The following is a 17,254-nucleotide window of genomic DNA, read 5'->3' on the forward strand; positions in this document are numbered from 1 at the left end:
ACTTGTCATGACAAAAACCGAATGACACTTAATGACAGAAGTCATAAACGTTTATGACTTGTTTATAACGTTTATGACACGTTCATGACAGTGTCATGTCATAGTTATGACAGTGTCATTTCATGTCGCAATAACCAGAAATACAAAGCTTAAACAGTGTTTATCCCAAGGATACTTACAAGTTCAACAGCAAGAACTCCAGGTCAGCATCTCAGAAATCAGAAATCAGAAAGGGTTTTATTGCCAAGTACGTTTTTTAACACATACAAGGAATTTGTTTTGGTGTTGTTGGTGCACATCACACATTCTCTAAATGGAATATTAAACAATATAAGTATAGGTATAAACAATATAAGTATATGTTCACAGTATGTATTAAATTAAATTAAAAATAAAGATAGAATAAAAAATACAAAATAAATAAATAAAGAGCAAAGAGCATTACAGCAGAGAGACAACAGTGGCATGAAGAGCCAGGTGGAGAGTCAGGGTGGGTTCCGGGCCTTGTTGATAAGGCTAGTGGCGGAGGGGAAAAAGCTGTTCATGTGACGTGAGGTTTTGGTCATGATGGACCTCAGCCTCCTGCCAGAGGGGAGTGGCTCAAAGAGTTTGTGTCCGGGGTGGGCGGGATCGGTCACAATCTTTCCAGCACGCTTCAGAGTCCTGGTGGCGTAAAGGTCCTGGAGCGGCGGCAGATTGCAGCCAATCAACTTCTCTGCAGACCGAATGACACGCTGCAGTCTGCCCTTGTCCTTGGCAGTGGCAGCAGCGTACCAGATGGTGATGGAGGATGTGAGGATGGACTCAATGATGGCTGTGTAGAAGTGCACAATCATTTTCATTGGCAGGTTGAATTTCTTCAGCTGCCGCAGGAAGTACATCCTCTGTTGTGCTTTCTTGACGAGGGAGCTGATGTTCAGCTCCCACTTGAGGTCTTGGGAGATGGTAGTTCCCAGGAAGCGGAAAGACTCCACAGTGTCAATTGTGGAGCCACAGAGGGTGATGGGGGCAGGTGGGGCTGGGTTCTTCCTGAAGTCCACAACCATCTCCACTGTCTTAAGAGCGTTGAGATCTAGATTGTTTTGGTTGCACCACTTCACCAGGTGGTCAGCCTCCGACCTGTAAGCGGACTCGTCTCCATCAGAGATGAGTCCGATGAGGGAGGCGCGAACTTCAGAAGCTTGATTCGCAGGCTTCTGTTTGGCTCAGTTCTCGCCATTCTGAAAACGCTGGTCCGATGTTTACTCGTGTCTGTCTCCTCACTCAGTCAGTCTGCCGTTTCCTCTTTCTCTGTTCTTCCGACAATGCTTTCCTAGCTTTCTGCTTCTTTTTTTCCGTCTCAGCCATGACAATAGAGTGAAAAACTCCATCGCTACCTTGTTCTTATAGCTAGCCGCTTCCTGGATGGGGCGTGTATGTGTGCAGTGCCGTGAAGCAATTCAGTAAAAAAACAAAGCGGCTCGCCGGCCCAAAGTTGCAAGGGTGGTTTTTCTGATCACAGGCGCTAGGGGGAAGCAACACGGCCACCATTCAACCCCCAAAAAACTCATATAACCATTCCAGTTACTCCGAAACTGTTCAGTTAAAGTAAAGTAAGCTAAAAAAAAACTGCATAGTTCCCCTTTAATGCCTTATACCGCCCCTCTACCTCACTCTTTGCTCCATCTCACCATCTCTCTCCCCTCCCCCAAACATCTTTCCTTACCACTCTCTTGCATCCACTTCTTCATCCTCCTTCATCCTCCTCAGCGCCACTCCACAGTTCGTTGTGAGCCTCTTTCTTTCCCCCGCCTCTCCCTCTCTCTCTCCTGTTCCATCAGACATCAGCTTTTTTTTTTCTCCCAGGAAGTGTTTTATTTAGAGCAGATTAATTAATTAGATACAGTATCTTAGTAAGGGGCATTCTTAGCCCAGGCCTATCAAGGCCCCAAGGCTTATGGTGTGGCAGAAAATGTGTGTGTGTACATACATTACAACAGCAACAAGCTGAGTGTATTTTTAACATTTGCTGGTGCTTGTTGTGTATCTGAACCAATGTGCGCTAATTGGACTTGTCAAGAAAGGTCTTTTGAGTATAGAAGATGTGTGTGTGCATAGAATTTTGGGCATATGTGTGTCAAACTGTTATATAAGAAGAAATAACTACCTCTATCTCATCATGCTGGTAACAAGGTTGTGTTGTTTTATTAATTAATTAATTAATTAATTAGCAAATCTTTTCTAACGTCATCCTCCCATCCCTCTCTCTCTCTCTCCCTTTCCCTCCAGGGACGAGATCTCACACCAAATACAGAGCAGCAAGCAATGAGGAAGAAAGAAAAGAGGTGCTTGTCCAATCAGAGATGCAGATGGCCACAGAAGACATGAGTACCAGCCAATCTGGCACCAGGACGACTTCCTCTTGCCAATTTATACACAACAAATCAAATGCGACCCCCTAATTAAACAATTGATACAGTTTACCTAGACACACATACTGCCAATAAATTGATACATCATATGCCTGGCTCATTTCTACTATAATAAATCCTTAATTCTTCACACAACTGAAACTTCAATTTGCTGTACGATTACAAGACAAGCTAAGGAGAACCACATTTTACCATGCTGTGACTACACTTCAAGCAGTACAGACACAAATCTGACAAAAAAGGCAATACCAAGTCACCACACACTGAGATATTACTGTACCAAACAAGCCCTCACTCCCTTTCAAATGGCGCTAGCCTGCATGAATAAATGTTAGATGGCAAGCATCTCTGCTCGGGTTTCTCCAATGGATATTGTGACGACATCCCAAATGGCCGGGAGGACAGGACAGGGACGGCAGAGACATAACGTGACTGGAGGTTCTTCATCAGTGGTCCTGTCCACAGCCAGCTCCTTCCTCTGTTGGCTCGCCCTGCTGTCAATAATGCGGTTGCCAATGGTAACAGCTGACTGCTGGCTTATCGAAGGCGAGAAAGGCTTTGTGTGGCTGGCTATCTGCAGTATGAACCAGCCGCCGTATGAGACCATCCCCTCCCACATTAACAGGTAAGGAAACTTAACGATAAAAATATTTGTCTATATTTTTTTGCCTCTTTGTCAAACATCTACAGCATTCACACTTCTCTCAACAGCACTATTGTGGATCTGAGGCTGAATGAGAACAAGATTCGGTCGGTCCATTTTTCTTCACTCAGTCGCTTTGGCAACCTCACCTATCTGAACCTCACCAAGAACGATATCAGCTATGTGGAAGACGGAGCGTTCTCAGCACAATTCAACCTGCAGGTGAGCAATGACAGAATGTACTTTTATACTCATATTTATAGATGCACTTAATGCACATACACACAATGGAGAAAAGTGCATTTATCAAATCAATTTTGAGGGATTTGGGTATGTTACACTTACAGTATGTTACTTTACTCCTACACTACATTTCAGGGGGAAATATTTTGCCCATATAGATTCATTTCAGAGTTTTAATGTCACAGTAAAGTTAATGTTTTACACACAAACGATTTGATTGGCATAACATGTGATCAATTCTTACAGATTAACTACCTGACAGTATGTACTGTGGTTAAAATTAACTCCAGTTTTACCAGCTGCGATATTAAAATGCAGCTTACCCATTAATGCATTAGCAGGCTAATAATCCAATTATGTAACATATATATATATATATATATAATAATACTGGGTATATAATTTCAACACATTGTAATGCATTTAATATTTAATATTTGAGAACTTTTTTTGGAAAATGAAAAAAAAAGGGTTTTCGGAATTTTTTTAATTTTATTTCAACATTTATTTCTCAAAGTATTAAATTCTTCATAATGAGTACCTTCACTTTGATTATTCAAGTACATTTTGCTGATGATCATAATTATGAATGAAGGACTTTTAACTGTAATCAAAAGGGAGTATTTTCACACTGTGGTAAAGGATCTAAATTATCCCAGTATTATACACACAGATGGACACAGGCACACAAGAAAGACAAAACCCGCTCATTATAGCTTTCAGAAACATTCAGGCAAAAGTGTTTTCACCAAACTGAGCTGAACGCAGCCATAATGAGCTGGCATGCTTACACATCAAGCAGCTGCTGGAGCTGGGCCAGGAGGTAAAATGTGAACAAGAAAGATCTTAGTAAATTGAGCACAGCATAGAGGCTTAGATCACCATGTGAAACATGAATTGTACTGAACCGTTGTCTGTTTGTTCTGCATGTTTCCAGTTTGTCGTGTGATGCCTGGCGCAGGCCGGCTCTTCAGAGATTAGAATAATCCCACTTGTCTTCGTCTCCCCAGGTTCTCCAGATGGGTTTTAACAAGTTGAGGAACCTGACCGAGGGGATGCTGCGAGGTCTGGGCAAGCTGCAGTATCTCTACCTGCAAGCCAACCTCATCGAGACTGTTACACCCAACACCTTCTGGGAATGCCCCAACATAGAGAATATAGATCTCTCCATGAACAGGTATTGACCTGGGTCTGTGTATGTGTCTAATGAGAGAGAGAGAGAAAACATGGCTTGGTAGCACCTAAACAGTTAGTTGATTAATCAATTAGATAATTGTTAGAAAGGAATTCACAGCAATTTCAATAGTAATTGATTAATCATGGAAGATTTGGTTAGAGGATTTGCTGATTTTCAGTTGCCTCACTGAAAATGTTATTATATTTGGGGGTTTTCAACTATTAGTTGGGCAAAACAAGCAATTTGAAACTATATGACCATTTTATTGACTAAACAATTTCATGATAAATCGGTTCTCTAAACTGTAGCAGTTTTGTCATTTGGTACTGAAATTATATGAAAGAAGAATTCAACGCAAAGAACTTACAAAAAGGCTACTGGCAATCTGACTTGTTTTTCTGGGTTCCTAATTTATCGTTCATTGGTGTGTAATATATTTTGCTGCTGTAACACTGTAATTTCCCATTTTTGGGATCAATAAAAATCTATCTATCCATCTATCTATCTATCTATCTATCTATTTCTAGGTAGAATATAGTAAGTTCCTTAAACATCAATTTTAAATGTCAGGCTTAGTGTCATAGACCCATAATAAGGGCTGCTTTCTAAATTCACCAATTAGAACTGATGTTTTGCTGATAAACTGGGAAAAAAGCATTGCAGAAGATGCAGAGATACCATTTTTCTCTCTCACTTACCGTATCCTCAGTAAACTATGATGCAATGCTGCAACAAGCCACCTTTTTTTAATAAAAGTTGAGATACTATTCTCAGTGGGAATAACTGTCTTGGTCGGTACCGTAACTGGTATTGATCTCTTAACTTAAATATAAAAAGCAACAGCAAAATGGAAGATGTTTAACTGCTCTTTGGGGCTTGTTGAAAGGTGTTTTGGGAAATGTTTAAGACCTAAAACTGAAGTACAAGAAGACTGAATAACAAGTGCATTTAAAGGGTAGGCCTGCAGTTGTTACACATCAAAGTCTGTTTACAGGTCTTAAGGAGAACTACTGCATATGTGAAAGAGTTCAGAAAATATAAAGCCTTTTGTGGCTCCGGAGGGAGCTGTGCAAAGTCTGATCAAACTCATAATCTTCAGCCCCCCCCAAGTGACATAACTTGAGGGGGCTGAAGACTAGGTTTGGAGTGGGAAGATCTGGGGTTGTGTAGTTAGAAAGAAGTGAGCGCACCAAACCTCTGTACCACACTCCTCATTTTGAGTACATCTCCCAAATCTCAGACTTAACTGCTGGTGATTGAGTTGCATTGTGGGTAATGTAGAAGCCAGGTGTTGACAAGAGAGAACAATACAACCATTTTGAGTCTTACAGTATTACAGAATTGAAATGCTAAATCGGTGTAGCAGATTGTTGATACTGTATTTAGCAGACGGTCCTCACCCAGAAAACAAAAACGTCCATATGGGTCGATTAGGCAAGCAGCTCATAACGACGCATAATTGTTTCTTGTCAGTCAGCGATCTCTCCAGCTGTAGTAATTATCGCTCGTGACGCAAGTTTCGTCCTCATTTTAGTAGTTTTACCTGACTCAATTTAGGCCATTCCCTGAATTTTACTAACCCTAACTACTGTAAGTATTTTTGTTGCCTAAACTTAACTAGTTCCATTTCACAATGTTTACTACGTGTTTAAAACCCGTTAGGTTAAATAGAACGGTCATATGATTAACCGCCACCGTGCGGCAGTAAATAGAACGGTTGTATGTGACGTTTTGGAAGTCTTTGGAAATCGACCTATAATGTCATTTAGGTATGAGGATGTGTTGGTATTCAGCTATGTGACTCTGTATGAGGATACAGTTCCCGAATCTCTGTATTTTCCCTTTGTGCCTTTTCAGGATCCAGGTGCTGGATGGCAGTTTGTTCTCTGTACTCTCTAAGCTCACCACTTGTGAACTTTACACCAACCCCTTCCACTGCTCTTGTGAGCTGCTGGGTTTTGTGCGCTGGCTCTCAGCCTTCCCCAACAGGACCAGTGAGAGGATGGTGTGCGACTCTCCTCCAGGATTTTTCGGCTACACCCTCCTGAGCCAAAACCCCCGCATGCCTGCCCTGCGCAACGCACTGAACGCGCTCAGTCAGGTATGCACAGAAGACGGTAGTAGCGTGACATCCTTTTATGTTATTAGCCCGCATGATTCCACCACCCCCCCCTCAGATTTTGCCTCTCCCTGCGGATTGGACGATTGTGCTTCAGGGACCCCTCCTGATGATGTAATTAGTTTAAGCCCCATTTTCTCTGACCCCAATCCCATCATGACGCTAAAGCAGATGCGACATTCAAGTGCTGTGATTACGGTTCAAATTCCCCATCCGTACAGGAAAATGTACATCCTGGTGCTTTATAACAACAGCTTCTTCACAGATATCCAGAATCTGAAAAATCAAAGAGAAGATATTGAGCTCAAGAACTTAAAACCTAACATCGACTACAGGTACTGTGTGGCTTCTATACGAAACTCCCTGCGGTTTAACCACACCTGTCTGACCATCTCCACTGGCCGCCGGGCCGGGGCTGAGAGGATAGCCAATCCGTCGTCAGCCACCCACTACATTATGACGATTTTGGGCTGTTTGTTTGGCATGTTACTCTTCCTCGGCCTAGTTGTCCACTGCCTGAGGAAGAAGAGGATCATGCAGGAGAAGGAGAGGAAGATGAGCAGGATCCAAAGGACTCTGATAGAGCTCAAGTATGGTGGAGAAGGGGGTATAGAGGGAGGTAGTGGAGGATCTGTTTCCCAGAAGCTTGGTGCTGGGGACAGTCTGTCCAGAATGCCCTACCTTCCTCAGGGTGGTGAGATTGATCCATACAAGCTGCAGGAGGTGACAGAAACACCGGTGCACAAGCCTGCTAAACTTAACTACATGGAGGTGAGAGGGCCTGGCATTGAAAGGGAGAGAGAACGAGAACGAGAGCGAGAGCGAGAAAGAGAGATGTCACCACAAGCAAATCCCCAGGGCTCAGTAGCAGAGATCTCAACCATCGCTAAAGAAGTTGATAAAGTGAACCAGATCATCAACAACTGTATAGATGCTCTGAAATCTGAGTCTACCTCCTTTCAACAGGGGATCAAATCCCCCTCTTCTGCGGGAGGAGGGGCTGTTTCTACTGCAGAGCCACAGCTGGTGCTTCTCTCTGAGCAAGGAGAGAGAGAACGAGGAAGTGAGTTCCTCTCCCCAGTGTACAAGGGAGGAAGAGGAGGGCGAGAAGAGAGGGGGAGAAGCTATCATCATTCTCTGCAGCGACACCACAGCGTGGAGGCACCTCCGGCCTCCAAAAGGCCCAGCACCTCCTCTTCTCCTGGCTCTGCCCGGAGCCCTCGCTCATTCCGCTCCGAGGGAGGCTACCACTCGTCAGAGACCCGCTATATCGAGAGGACCTCGCCCGGAGAGAGAGGGGAAAGGGGAGGCGGGGGAGGAGAGGCCATTCGTACAGTCAACCCGGCAGCGGCCATCCTACGAGCTGAAGCCCAGAGAATCCGCCAGTACAATGAACACCGTCACTCCTATCCCGGCTCCCAGCAGCACCTCCAGGAGATGCAGCACCACCCCCAGATCCTGCAGGAGCTCCACCACCACCCAGGGGGCCGTAAGCCTTCCATGTTAGACCCCCTCACCCTCAACAGGCAGGCCAAGCAGCGGGAACTGGCCTACTCCCAGCTCTCGCCACACTACCCGCTCTCACCCCAGTACCACAACCTCAGCTACTGCTCCAGCCCAGACGAAGACGAGGAGGACGAAGGGCTGCTCTGCACCCCGACCCTGGGGCTGTGGGAGAGGTTCAAACTGCACCGGAAGAGGCACCGGCAGGCGTCCATGGAGGACGAAGGATACGTGGCAGCCGGACACGCTCTGAGGCGAAAGGTTCAGTTTGCCAAGGACGAGGATCTTCACGACATACTGGACTACTGGAAAGGTGTGTCCGCCCAGCAGAAGACCTGATCCCACATCTGGAGACCCCAAACACTTTGAAGATGGAGAATAACAACACTGCATAACAACACTGCACCCATAACATATTGATACAGATGACAAAAATGACTTGTAAATACATACACATACACACACACACACAACTTACAGGATCTACAGAATCCAACTTCACACATACATCTATGTACACACACTTTACACAAACCAAGCCTTTGCTTCTGAGAACATGAAGGACCAAACTAATATATTATCTTGAACAACAAAAATCATTACTTATAGAGAGACTGAGTTACTTTTTGTAATGTAACAAACATTATAGCTCAGACTTATGTAGCTATTTGTACTAAGTTTTGAACGAAGAAAAAAATAAAATCAACATTAAGAGCAGAAACCTTAAATGTTGCCGGGCAACCCATCCTGAACAGCCTGGCTACGCTTTTAATCTGCCTTGAGACTGTCATTCATCAAACCTGACCACGGCAGACTAGCCTCATCAGTTGTTATTACCGCGGTTTGAATAAGATTTTGCTTTGCTGGAGGAGGTTGTTTTTGCATCGCGCCCTGCGATGCTGCTTCGAAAAAAAAGACCTGTTGAAAGATTTGCCGTGATTTAGAGATTTAAAAACCTCAAAATGACAACAACTTCCGGATGGGTCACCAGGCAACAGTAATATTCAATTGTGCTGAGAATGAGTTGGCAGCTCTCACCAGAGAATGAGTAGAATGTGCCAAATCAACCAACGAGGGATAATAGAGCCCTACTGTGTACCAACTTCTCCCCGCCACTGTTTTTATATACAGAATTAAAAAAAAAAACCTAGAATGATATGTTATTACTATTAATTATTCTTATTACATTACTGGTCTTATTATTATTCCTATGCTCCTTATCATTAATATTCTATTCTTTTAATATGGCATGGCTCTGTCGTGTGACTGTGTTTTGACTGTTTTGAACATCTCAGATGAGAAGTGCACACCAACAGAGACAAACGGTATGATGGACAAGACATTTGAGTTCTTCTTTTCTACCAAGAGGAATGTGCTCTCTGCTGAGCCAAAAACAAGCCCGTCTTTTCTCTTGGTGAACCCCCCCCCCCCCGCTACACCTGCTCCTCATCCTCCTAAAGATGGAACGCTGTACAGATGAGAGAGAGAAGTTCTATATTTGCAACAGAGGTGACTGTTTTGTTTGTACAACATAGTTTTGAAATCTTTCAGACTTTTCAGAAGCCAGAATCCCACGTTAGTTACCTACCTGCTCACTTACAAGGGTACGTTTTTGATTTTGAAATCGAACAAAAAAATTCTAATCTTCAAATGAATGTCTTCAATTCCCACAGGGGAAACATATCTGCACTGTTCAAAATCAAAAAACGACTCATAGGAAAAGACCTAAAACTCTCAGCTTCCTTCCCGATACACTGTAGCTCCACTGTGTTTTATCAACAATTCATCTTTTCCCGCTCCTCCCATCTCCCAGGTTTACACTTGTTATCTTTTGGATTCATCTGGTTCCACTGTGGTGCCATTGTGCCAACTTGATAAATCACAGACGTATTTGAAATGATTTTAAATACTATTTACAGACCTCTTCTCCTTTACATCTATACACATCAGTTTGCCAAACAGAACAACAATTTGCACAAAACAATCCACCCCATTGGCTCACTGCTCCCCTTCTATCCTCCAATCATTTCTAAGACCAAAGTACTGTGGTAGTAAATTGACCCTTAACACCCCTGACCCGGTCCTAGCTATTTACCCACCATCACCCTTACAGTTACAACTCCAGCACATGCTTACACATTCAAGTGTACTCATGCTCACACAACCACACACACAGATGAATGTATTCTTTGAGAAATAATACTGTTTAGCAGCTGAAATTTTCTGTTTGTGATGTAGAAGCTGTATTCAAACAGTGTCCTCATCTGTCTGATGGAGAACGTTTCTCAGATGGCCACTTGTGTTCCAGAATTGGATATAAATAAGTATTTGTCTTTTTTCAGATCAAAATCTGACCACTCAGGGCAGATTCTCATGGACGACTTTCATTACACTAATTGTGTCACCAAATGAACCAAATGTTGTCCATAATAAGCCCAAAATTGCCACTGCAGACATCTATTGAAATAGCAATGGGGTTTTGCCTTATTAAAGGGTTTCAACTGAAAAAACGTTCTTGATATTAGAAGTGCTGTAGTAAAATGTGATAAGTATCACTAGCGTGTTGAAAAGAGACTATATGTATATCTGCAGGCTCTAAATACTGGAGGCTGAAAAGAGGAGAAAATGTGATGACAAAAATACTGCTGTTTATTTCATACAGAACTGTGCTACAACAACACATGTAAACCAGGTACGGAGTCAAGGACATTTCAAATTCAGTGGATTTAGAATTTAACAAGCTTGTAGTATTCACAGTATTGACAAACAATTTGTAATTTGAATCGCATCCACAACGCTTTCTGAATTGAAACCAAATTGACTCCAACCTTGAAACACTGAAAACTACACAATGGAAACAACAGAGCTGGCAAACAATGAAAAGTTTATTGGTGAATGGAAACACTGTATAAAATCTTTTTTTCTCTCTGCTATAATCAGTTCAGAATGCTCAAGTCATTAAACCCAGTTAAAGCCATAATCGTGGGTTAGTGAAATCACCACAGCTGTTTGTAGCACTGCAAAAGCACATTCAGTGGTGTGTGGTTTTTTTTTTTTTCCTCTCTCTCTCCTTATACTGCAGCAAACAATTCAACTCTGATCCAAAAGGAAACGGATGAGCCGTGGTTGTTTCTGTATTACACATCCCAGATTGTGGCTTTAACTTAACAACAGCCTTAAAACATTAGATTTTCTTTAATCTTTTTAACTAAAAAAAATTGCTTTGAAAATCAAATTTCCTGGTTTCTTAACTTATACTTTCCTGACTGCAATTTTATAATTGCTTGATTCTTAAGCCTCACTTGAGCATTCTTTGAGTAACAGTAATATCAATGTAGCGATGTATTAAAGTACTGTTTTTTTTTTGTTTTTTTTTTCTCTGATCTGTTTATGAACAATAATGGCCTGAATTTATCATGTGTCAAGAGAGTAGCAGGGCTTGTCTGGAATAAGACAACAACAAGCTGACGGTCGAGGCGACCAGTCGACAGTTACCCTAATCAGCGCTGCTATTCTTTGAAGCGTGATGAAGAGAAACTGTGTTTTTGAAACAACGATGCCTAGAAAGTGGAAATAAATAGAGGTCCTACTGACAACAGAACCGAAATGACAATGGAGCTTGATGCAAGGAAATCCTCAGTGGAAGCTTGTGTTACATTCTTCTAGTGAATGACTCAGGAGCGAGAGAGAGTGAGAGAGAGAGAACACTCTGCCATAGGATCTCTCAGAGTCTTTCTTTCTTTGTTTTCTTGTCAAAACATTAAAATGAGCACAATAAAATAGCCTTTCTTTCACTGTCTCCCTTCCTGGAGAAACCATACGTACGCCGGAAGTTTCAAACACACTCAGGACTTTCACATTTCAACTACAGTTTGTGTGTTTGATTGGTTACTTATGCTTGAGTAAATGCCTAAAGGGTCAGTTTTTCCAAAAAAACTAATATGTTCTTACTCAGTTTAAGCTACAGGCAATAGCACATAATTATATGTCTATTGTCCTTCCCACTGCAGTTAATGGAACTAAAATCATTATCAATGTTGCATTGGATCTTCAGACCGCTGTCTCAATGATCGTGCGTGCATCATCACTTGAGGTATAATTGGATACACTTGACTAATTGTACCACAATAAAGAAATGTACACAACACATTGTAAAAGCACAACGCAGATCACAAATATTACCGGTAACAGCATAGCAACACATAAATTGATGATAAAAATGATAATTACCGGTACATTACCCCAATGTATGCTGGGAAGTCATCAGACACCCCTTCTCCAAGTGCTCTACATAATGTTGAGGTTATCTCACACACTTGCATTGGGGGGCTAAGACACCTGCTTTAGCTGCAGTTTAGCTGAATCTGGGCTTATTTTAAAAGCAATCCAGTTGAGTTTAGCACGCAGCTGCATTTTAAACCCCCTGAAATTTCTGGTTTAGCTAGACCCGTTCTAATACGCAGCTCAGCTAGTCGGGTGCCAAGTAGTCTATATCTTTGACGTTACACTTACGGGATTGCTCCGGTGCCGCAGGAAATTCTATAGGTATCTTCCGTTTCCCTTCCGCTTTCTTTGTGTTGGAATTTGAAATTTGGTGGATTTATGAGGACTATTGTTGACTGCTCCTCAGATCTCTGCATGGTAAATTAAGACAGCTAGCTAGACTATCTGTCCAATCTGAGTTTTCTCTCCCACGACTATTTTGCAGCGGCTCTGTGCGGAGCTTAGCGCCGCCCATGACGATTCTGATTGGTTTAAAGAAATGCCATTGAATCAGAGCACGGTCTCCTCCCATCCCTGAATGCTATGTGGAGTAGACAGACCCTCCTTCAGCATGCTTTGGAAGAGGGTTTGGCAAAGCGAGACTGGGTGCTGAGTGACAGAGACAGCCCTGCAGGTTAACTCTGTGTGTGCACAGTCGTACAGAGTTCAATAAATATTGCTTATACATATATCTTGTAGCCAATTTGTAGTTTTATAACATCACACAACATGAAGACAATCACAATAATGAATAATTCAAATTGGTTAATCCATGACTGACTGATATCTTTGAACAGATTTTGGCTTGTAAATAAATGAATTTAAAATCCATGTTAAAAAAATGTTTATTTTGGCAAATCCACACACTTTTTATCTCCCGGTCCAAACTAAATCTGGGTAAACTTAAATATGGGCCAAATATGCTGTAGGAAAACTTGGATGAACATGGATACTGACAAATCCAATACACCCTCAGTCAAAAATACTGCTTCAAGAAAGACGGGAAAAAATAAGTAATATTATGTATTGGCACTGTGGATAAAAGGCCCTATTTGGAGCGTGTCCTTGAGATGAGATGAATTCAGATTCTTACATTGCTGAATTATAATTTGACAGCAGTGTGAACCAAAGTGAACCATCTAATGAGTTTACAGTACATACTCTGAAAATGTGTTACATACGCCAAGAAACTCTTTTTGTGCGAAGGACCACACAGTGTTTGTCGATATTCGGGCAATTTCAGGGTTTTGTGCCAAAGAAAAGGTTTGGCGTGGTTAGAGTTTCAACTGTCAGCAGCTTAAACATCAGCATCTGAAATCTAGGCTGCCTTTACTCACAAATAGGGCTCTTAATTTGCTTTTTTCCCCCCTACAAAGCCATTGTTACACATAGTTACATTGTCCAATTTCCTTCAGAGGCTTTAAATGACGCAGGTAAGTGCAATGCTCTGAGAGACATCTGGAAAGGAACTTACTTTTTTTTTTACTTTTCATGCACATGTTATAATACTGTCTGACTGTGGTTACAAAAAGGACAAAAATCTTAAACGAATCTCCCAAAAACAATTGCTTATCCAACCGCTGGGTGTTGGTTATGTCACACTCAGTGGTGGGTAAGTACATGTACTCCAGTGATTTTACACAACAAGATGAGTTTATCGGTCGTGATGAGTACTACTGAGCCTGTGAAAACAGTTGTTGTATAATGTCTTCTGTGTCTCCGGAGGAGCTTTGTCAAGTCTTGCAAAATCACTAAGTGACATCACCTGGGTATATATCTTGGGGACTATACATTGCGAAAACAAAGCCTGGGTTACATACTGGGTGTGTGAGTGTTTCCGAGAAAGATAAGGGAGAAGACACAATCGAGTTGCATTTTGGGAAAAGTAGGATCAAGGGTTTCTTGGAGCTTGACCCACAATAGAGACTTATAGACTTGGAACATTCACATATCTTAGCCTCTGCTGATTACTGTAAGTTAAAGTTTTTAAATTTGCAACAAAATGTTGCTGGTGTCAGCTTAAATACTCGTTATCTAAAGGTATAGTTTGATATTTTGGGAAATAAGCTTATTCACTTTCTTGGCGACGGTTACATTAGAAGATTAGTGCCACACTTATGACTTTAGTAAGGAGTTAGAGCCAAGAGGCCATTATCTTAGCTTAGTATAAATATTGGAAGCAAGCAACCAGTAGAGACTCCAGGAAGTCACTGCACCGAGCTGTTCCTAAGAAATAGTTGCACCATGTTACTCTCCATAAAACCTCATATTGCAATTTTTTTATTTCTGTTTTAAACAATCCAGATAGAAAGTGTTAATTAGTGAGCTTTAGATGTGCTGGTAGGTGTTTGGTTTAACTCTGGACAGAGCCAAGCTAGCGTTAGCCTCCTGCTTGAAGCAGAGGGAACTTATACCACCACACAGACTTGAGGAATATGAAATATACGTGGAATGGCATTATGTAATTAGGATACAAAAGAAAAAAGGTAACTATATTCGGCTACAAAATAACACAACACCACTCTGGTCTTGAGTGAAACCATTGCTAAGAGTTGTCAATTCATTATCACGGCCTCTAAAATTAGTGAAGAAAATGCTTTCACTGGGTACAACATCACAGCACAGTGCAGGCTATGCCCATATTTGGTACGGAGGCAATCAAAAAAGTAACGGAAAGTAATTAAGTTACGTTACTTTAATATTATGATGCGTAGATTAGGTTAATGACTACATTTTTTTATTAGGTAATTAGTAATTGTATCGGAATCTACTTTTAAAATAACCTCACCAACCCTGCCATTTCATAGTAGTAGAGATTTCCTACACCCACTCTCACTCTCGTAGTCAAGTGCACATGTGGGCAATGACACAGACCTTCAGTACAATAAGCCTGGACCTGGCGCTTATCTTTCCAGGTGAAATAACCCCTTAGATTCATGACGGGGGTGTAATTCATGTGCAGGAGCACAATCCTATTCCATCCTGAACTGACTGTGAAAATTGCAACTCCAGTACACTACTATTATTCCTTATCTTTACACTGCTGCAGTACAAGTGGCTTAGGGGTCTGACAGTGGGCCACTTCTGTCAAGACGAGAACATGTCCTAACAGGGTCTTCTTTTTTTTTTTTTTTCCATCCTTACATCTCCTATCTATCCAGTGTGATTTTAACCCAGGTCAAGTGAGTTTGATATGTTTCCACGGTTACATAATTTTCCTCCCTTTATGACACCTCAGATCTCTCGCTCACACTCAAGCTCACATTGACAGGACAGGACAGGAAAACACCGTTTATACCGAGACAATACTTTCATTTAAAACTTTTCGAAAAGCTGATTCTGTTGTTGAACTTTTAGAATGACACGTGGTATTCACAGAAATGCACGTAACACAGTCACGACGTGGGGCGGCTTATTAAAGAGACCTCCCGGGCCAGCAAAATGAGAGATTTCAGTGCTGTACCCGGTGGGGCGGATGAAAAGGGCAGCCAAACAACTCCTGGTATTACTGCCGCTCACAGTGGTAGAGAACCTACATTAAGTCTAGTTTTGAAGTGTTGTGGTTAAGATCTGCCCTTTTTAGATGCAGTCTTATCAAAGCAGTCTGACGCAGAGCGGAGAAGGAGCCTCCAGCTTGCCCCGGCGTCAGAGTCTGGAACACAAGTAGTTGTCAGCCTCATCACAGCCGGAGCTGCAGTGACCAAAATATCAGTCTTTTTGTGTGTGTGTGTGTGTGTGTGTGTGTGCTGCCCGTCTCTCCCTCATCACTCCCCATCACGCCCGAGAACAAAAAGAAGCCTCCCCAGGCACAATAAGTTCCCCTGCTTCATTCCCCACATGGCATTTATAGTGACACCTCAGGCAGGGAGCGTAGAAGAGATATGAGGACAGAAAAAGAACGAAGCAGGAAACGGAATTAAGAATTGGGGGCAAAGGAAGATAAAAGAGGACAGAAAAGACAGGGTGCTTTGCTCATTTTCAGTGTTTTGATTTCTTTCAGAGCCTTTGGGGGTTGTCTTTGTGAAATAACCTTTTAAAAATGGGAATTGGGCTCGCCTTCTCTACCAAAGATCGGGGCGTAATGTGGGCTAGTCTGTAGAAGGAGGCGGCTTGATAAAGAATGATGTTAAGAGTCATAATGGGAAACATTTTCTACACTGTATTACCACATATTAAAATCAACCCGCCCCTACGTCTCACTGCAACACGCACACACACACACACAGGATAGGCCAAGCAGCATTAATAATGTACAGTATAAGTGAGAGAACACAGTGGAAAGGTCGAGGCTGGCTGAGAGGCGAGGAACATGACTTATGAGTTATTAGGTCAGCGCTTACGCTGGTTAGCTTCTCTTTGACCTGGTGAACGTGTCTAACCATCTCCTGTTTAAATATCTTATGAGGCGCCAATCATGCAGGAGATATAATCTCAAAGTGGAGCTGTAGCATTTCCGGTCTCAGTTATTTTTAAAAACAAGACTAAATGCATTTAGTTTTCAAAACAAGGACAGCGACTGAACAACTAGCACTGGAGTCCTGGAGATGGTTGACCCTGAAACTTGGCTGCTTTCATTAAAAGAGTGCGAGGAGCGTGCATGTGTGGTGAATGTGATGCAGAAAAACAAGGGCCAGGGTGAGAGCCATGAACAAAACTACACTTATAAAAGACAAATGAATGAGCAGAGAATGAGACGTAGAGGATGGACAAAGTGTGGGGAAGGCTAAATGACAGATATTTCGTCGTTCAGCCTTCCTCAAACTTTCTCACCTTCCTAAGTCACCACACAAGGTGACACTGAAACTTGCTCAAAATATACAAACGCACGCCAGCATGCATTCCTGCACATGCACTCCCAGATTGAAGGAGGCTAAGACAGAAGATCAAGGCAGTGC

General features: G+C 42.2%; 1 protein-coding gene across 3 annotated transcripts in view; it reads left to right on the forward strand.

Moving 5' to 3' along the window:
* The window catches only part of LOC120556593 (protein ELFN1-like), a 134,148-nt gene extending 122,258 nt beyond the window's left edge, over positions 1 to 11,890 (forward strand). For all 3 annotated transcript variants that reach the window (XM_039796270.1, XM_039796271.1, XM_039796272.1), the window contains 4 exons: positions 2,269 to 3,036; positions 3,123 to 3,276; positions 4,308 to 4,474; positions 6,332 to 11,890. In XM_039796270.1, coding sequence (XP_039652204.1) covers positions 2,747 to 3,036; positions 3,123 to 3,276; positions 4,308 to 4,474; positions 6,332 to 8,435 — 2,715 coding nt within the window. In that variant the 5' untranslated portion in view covers positions 2,269 to 2,746 and the 3' untranslated portion in view covers positions 8,436 to 11,890. The remainder of the gene's footprint in view (positions 1 to 2,268; positions 3,037 to 3,122; positions 3,277 to 4,307; positions 4,475 to 6,331) is intronic.
* The last annotated feature ends 5,364 nt before the right edge of the window (positions 11,891 to 17,254 follow it).

This window comes from Perca fluviatilis, chromosome 1, assembly GCF_010015445.1.
Source record: "Perca fluviatilis chromosome 1, GENO_Pfluv_1.0, whole genome shotgun sequence".
In the NCBI taxonomy this organism is placed as follows: Eukaryota; Metazoa; Chordata; class Actinopteri; order Perciformes; family Percidae; genus Perca; species Perca fluviatilis.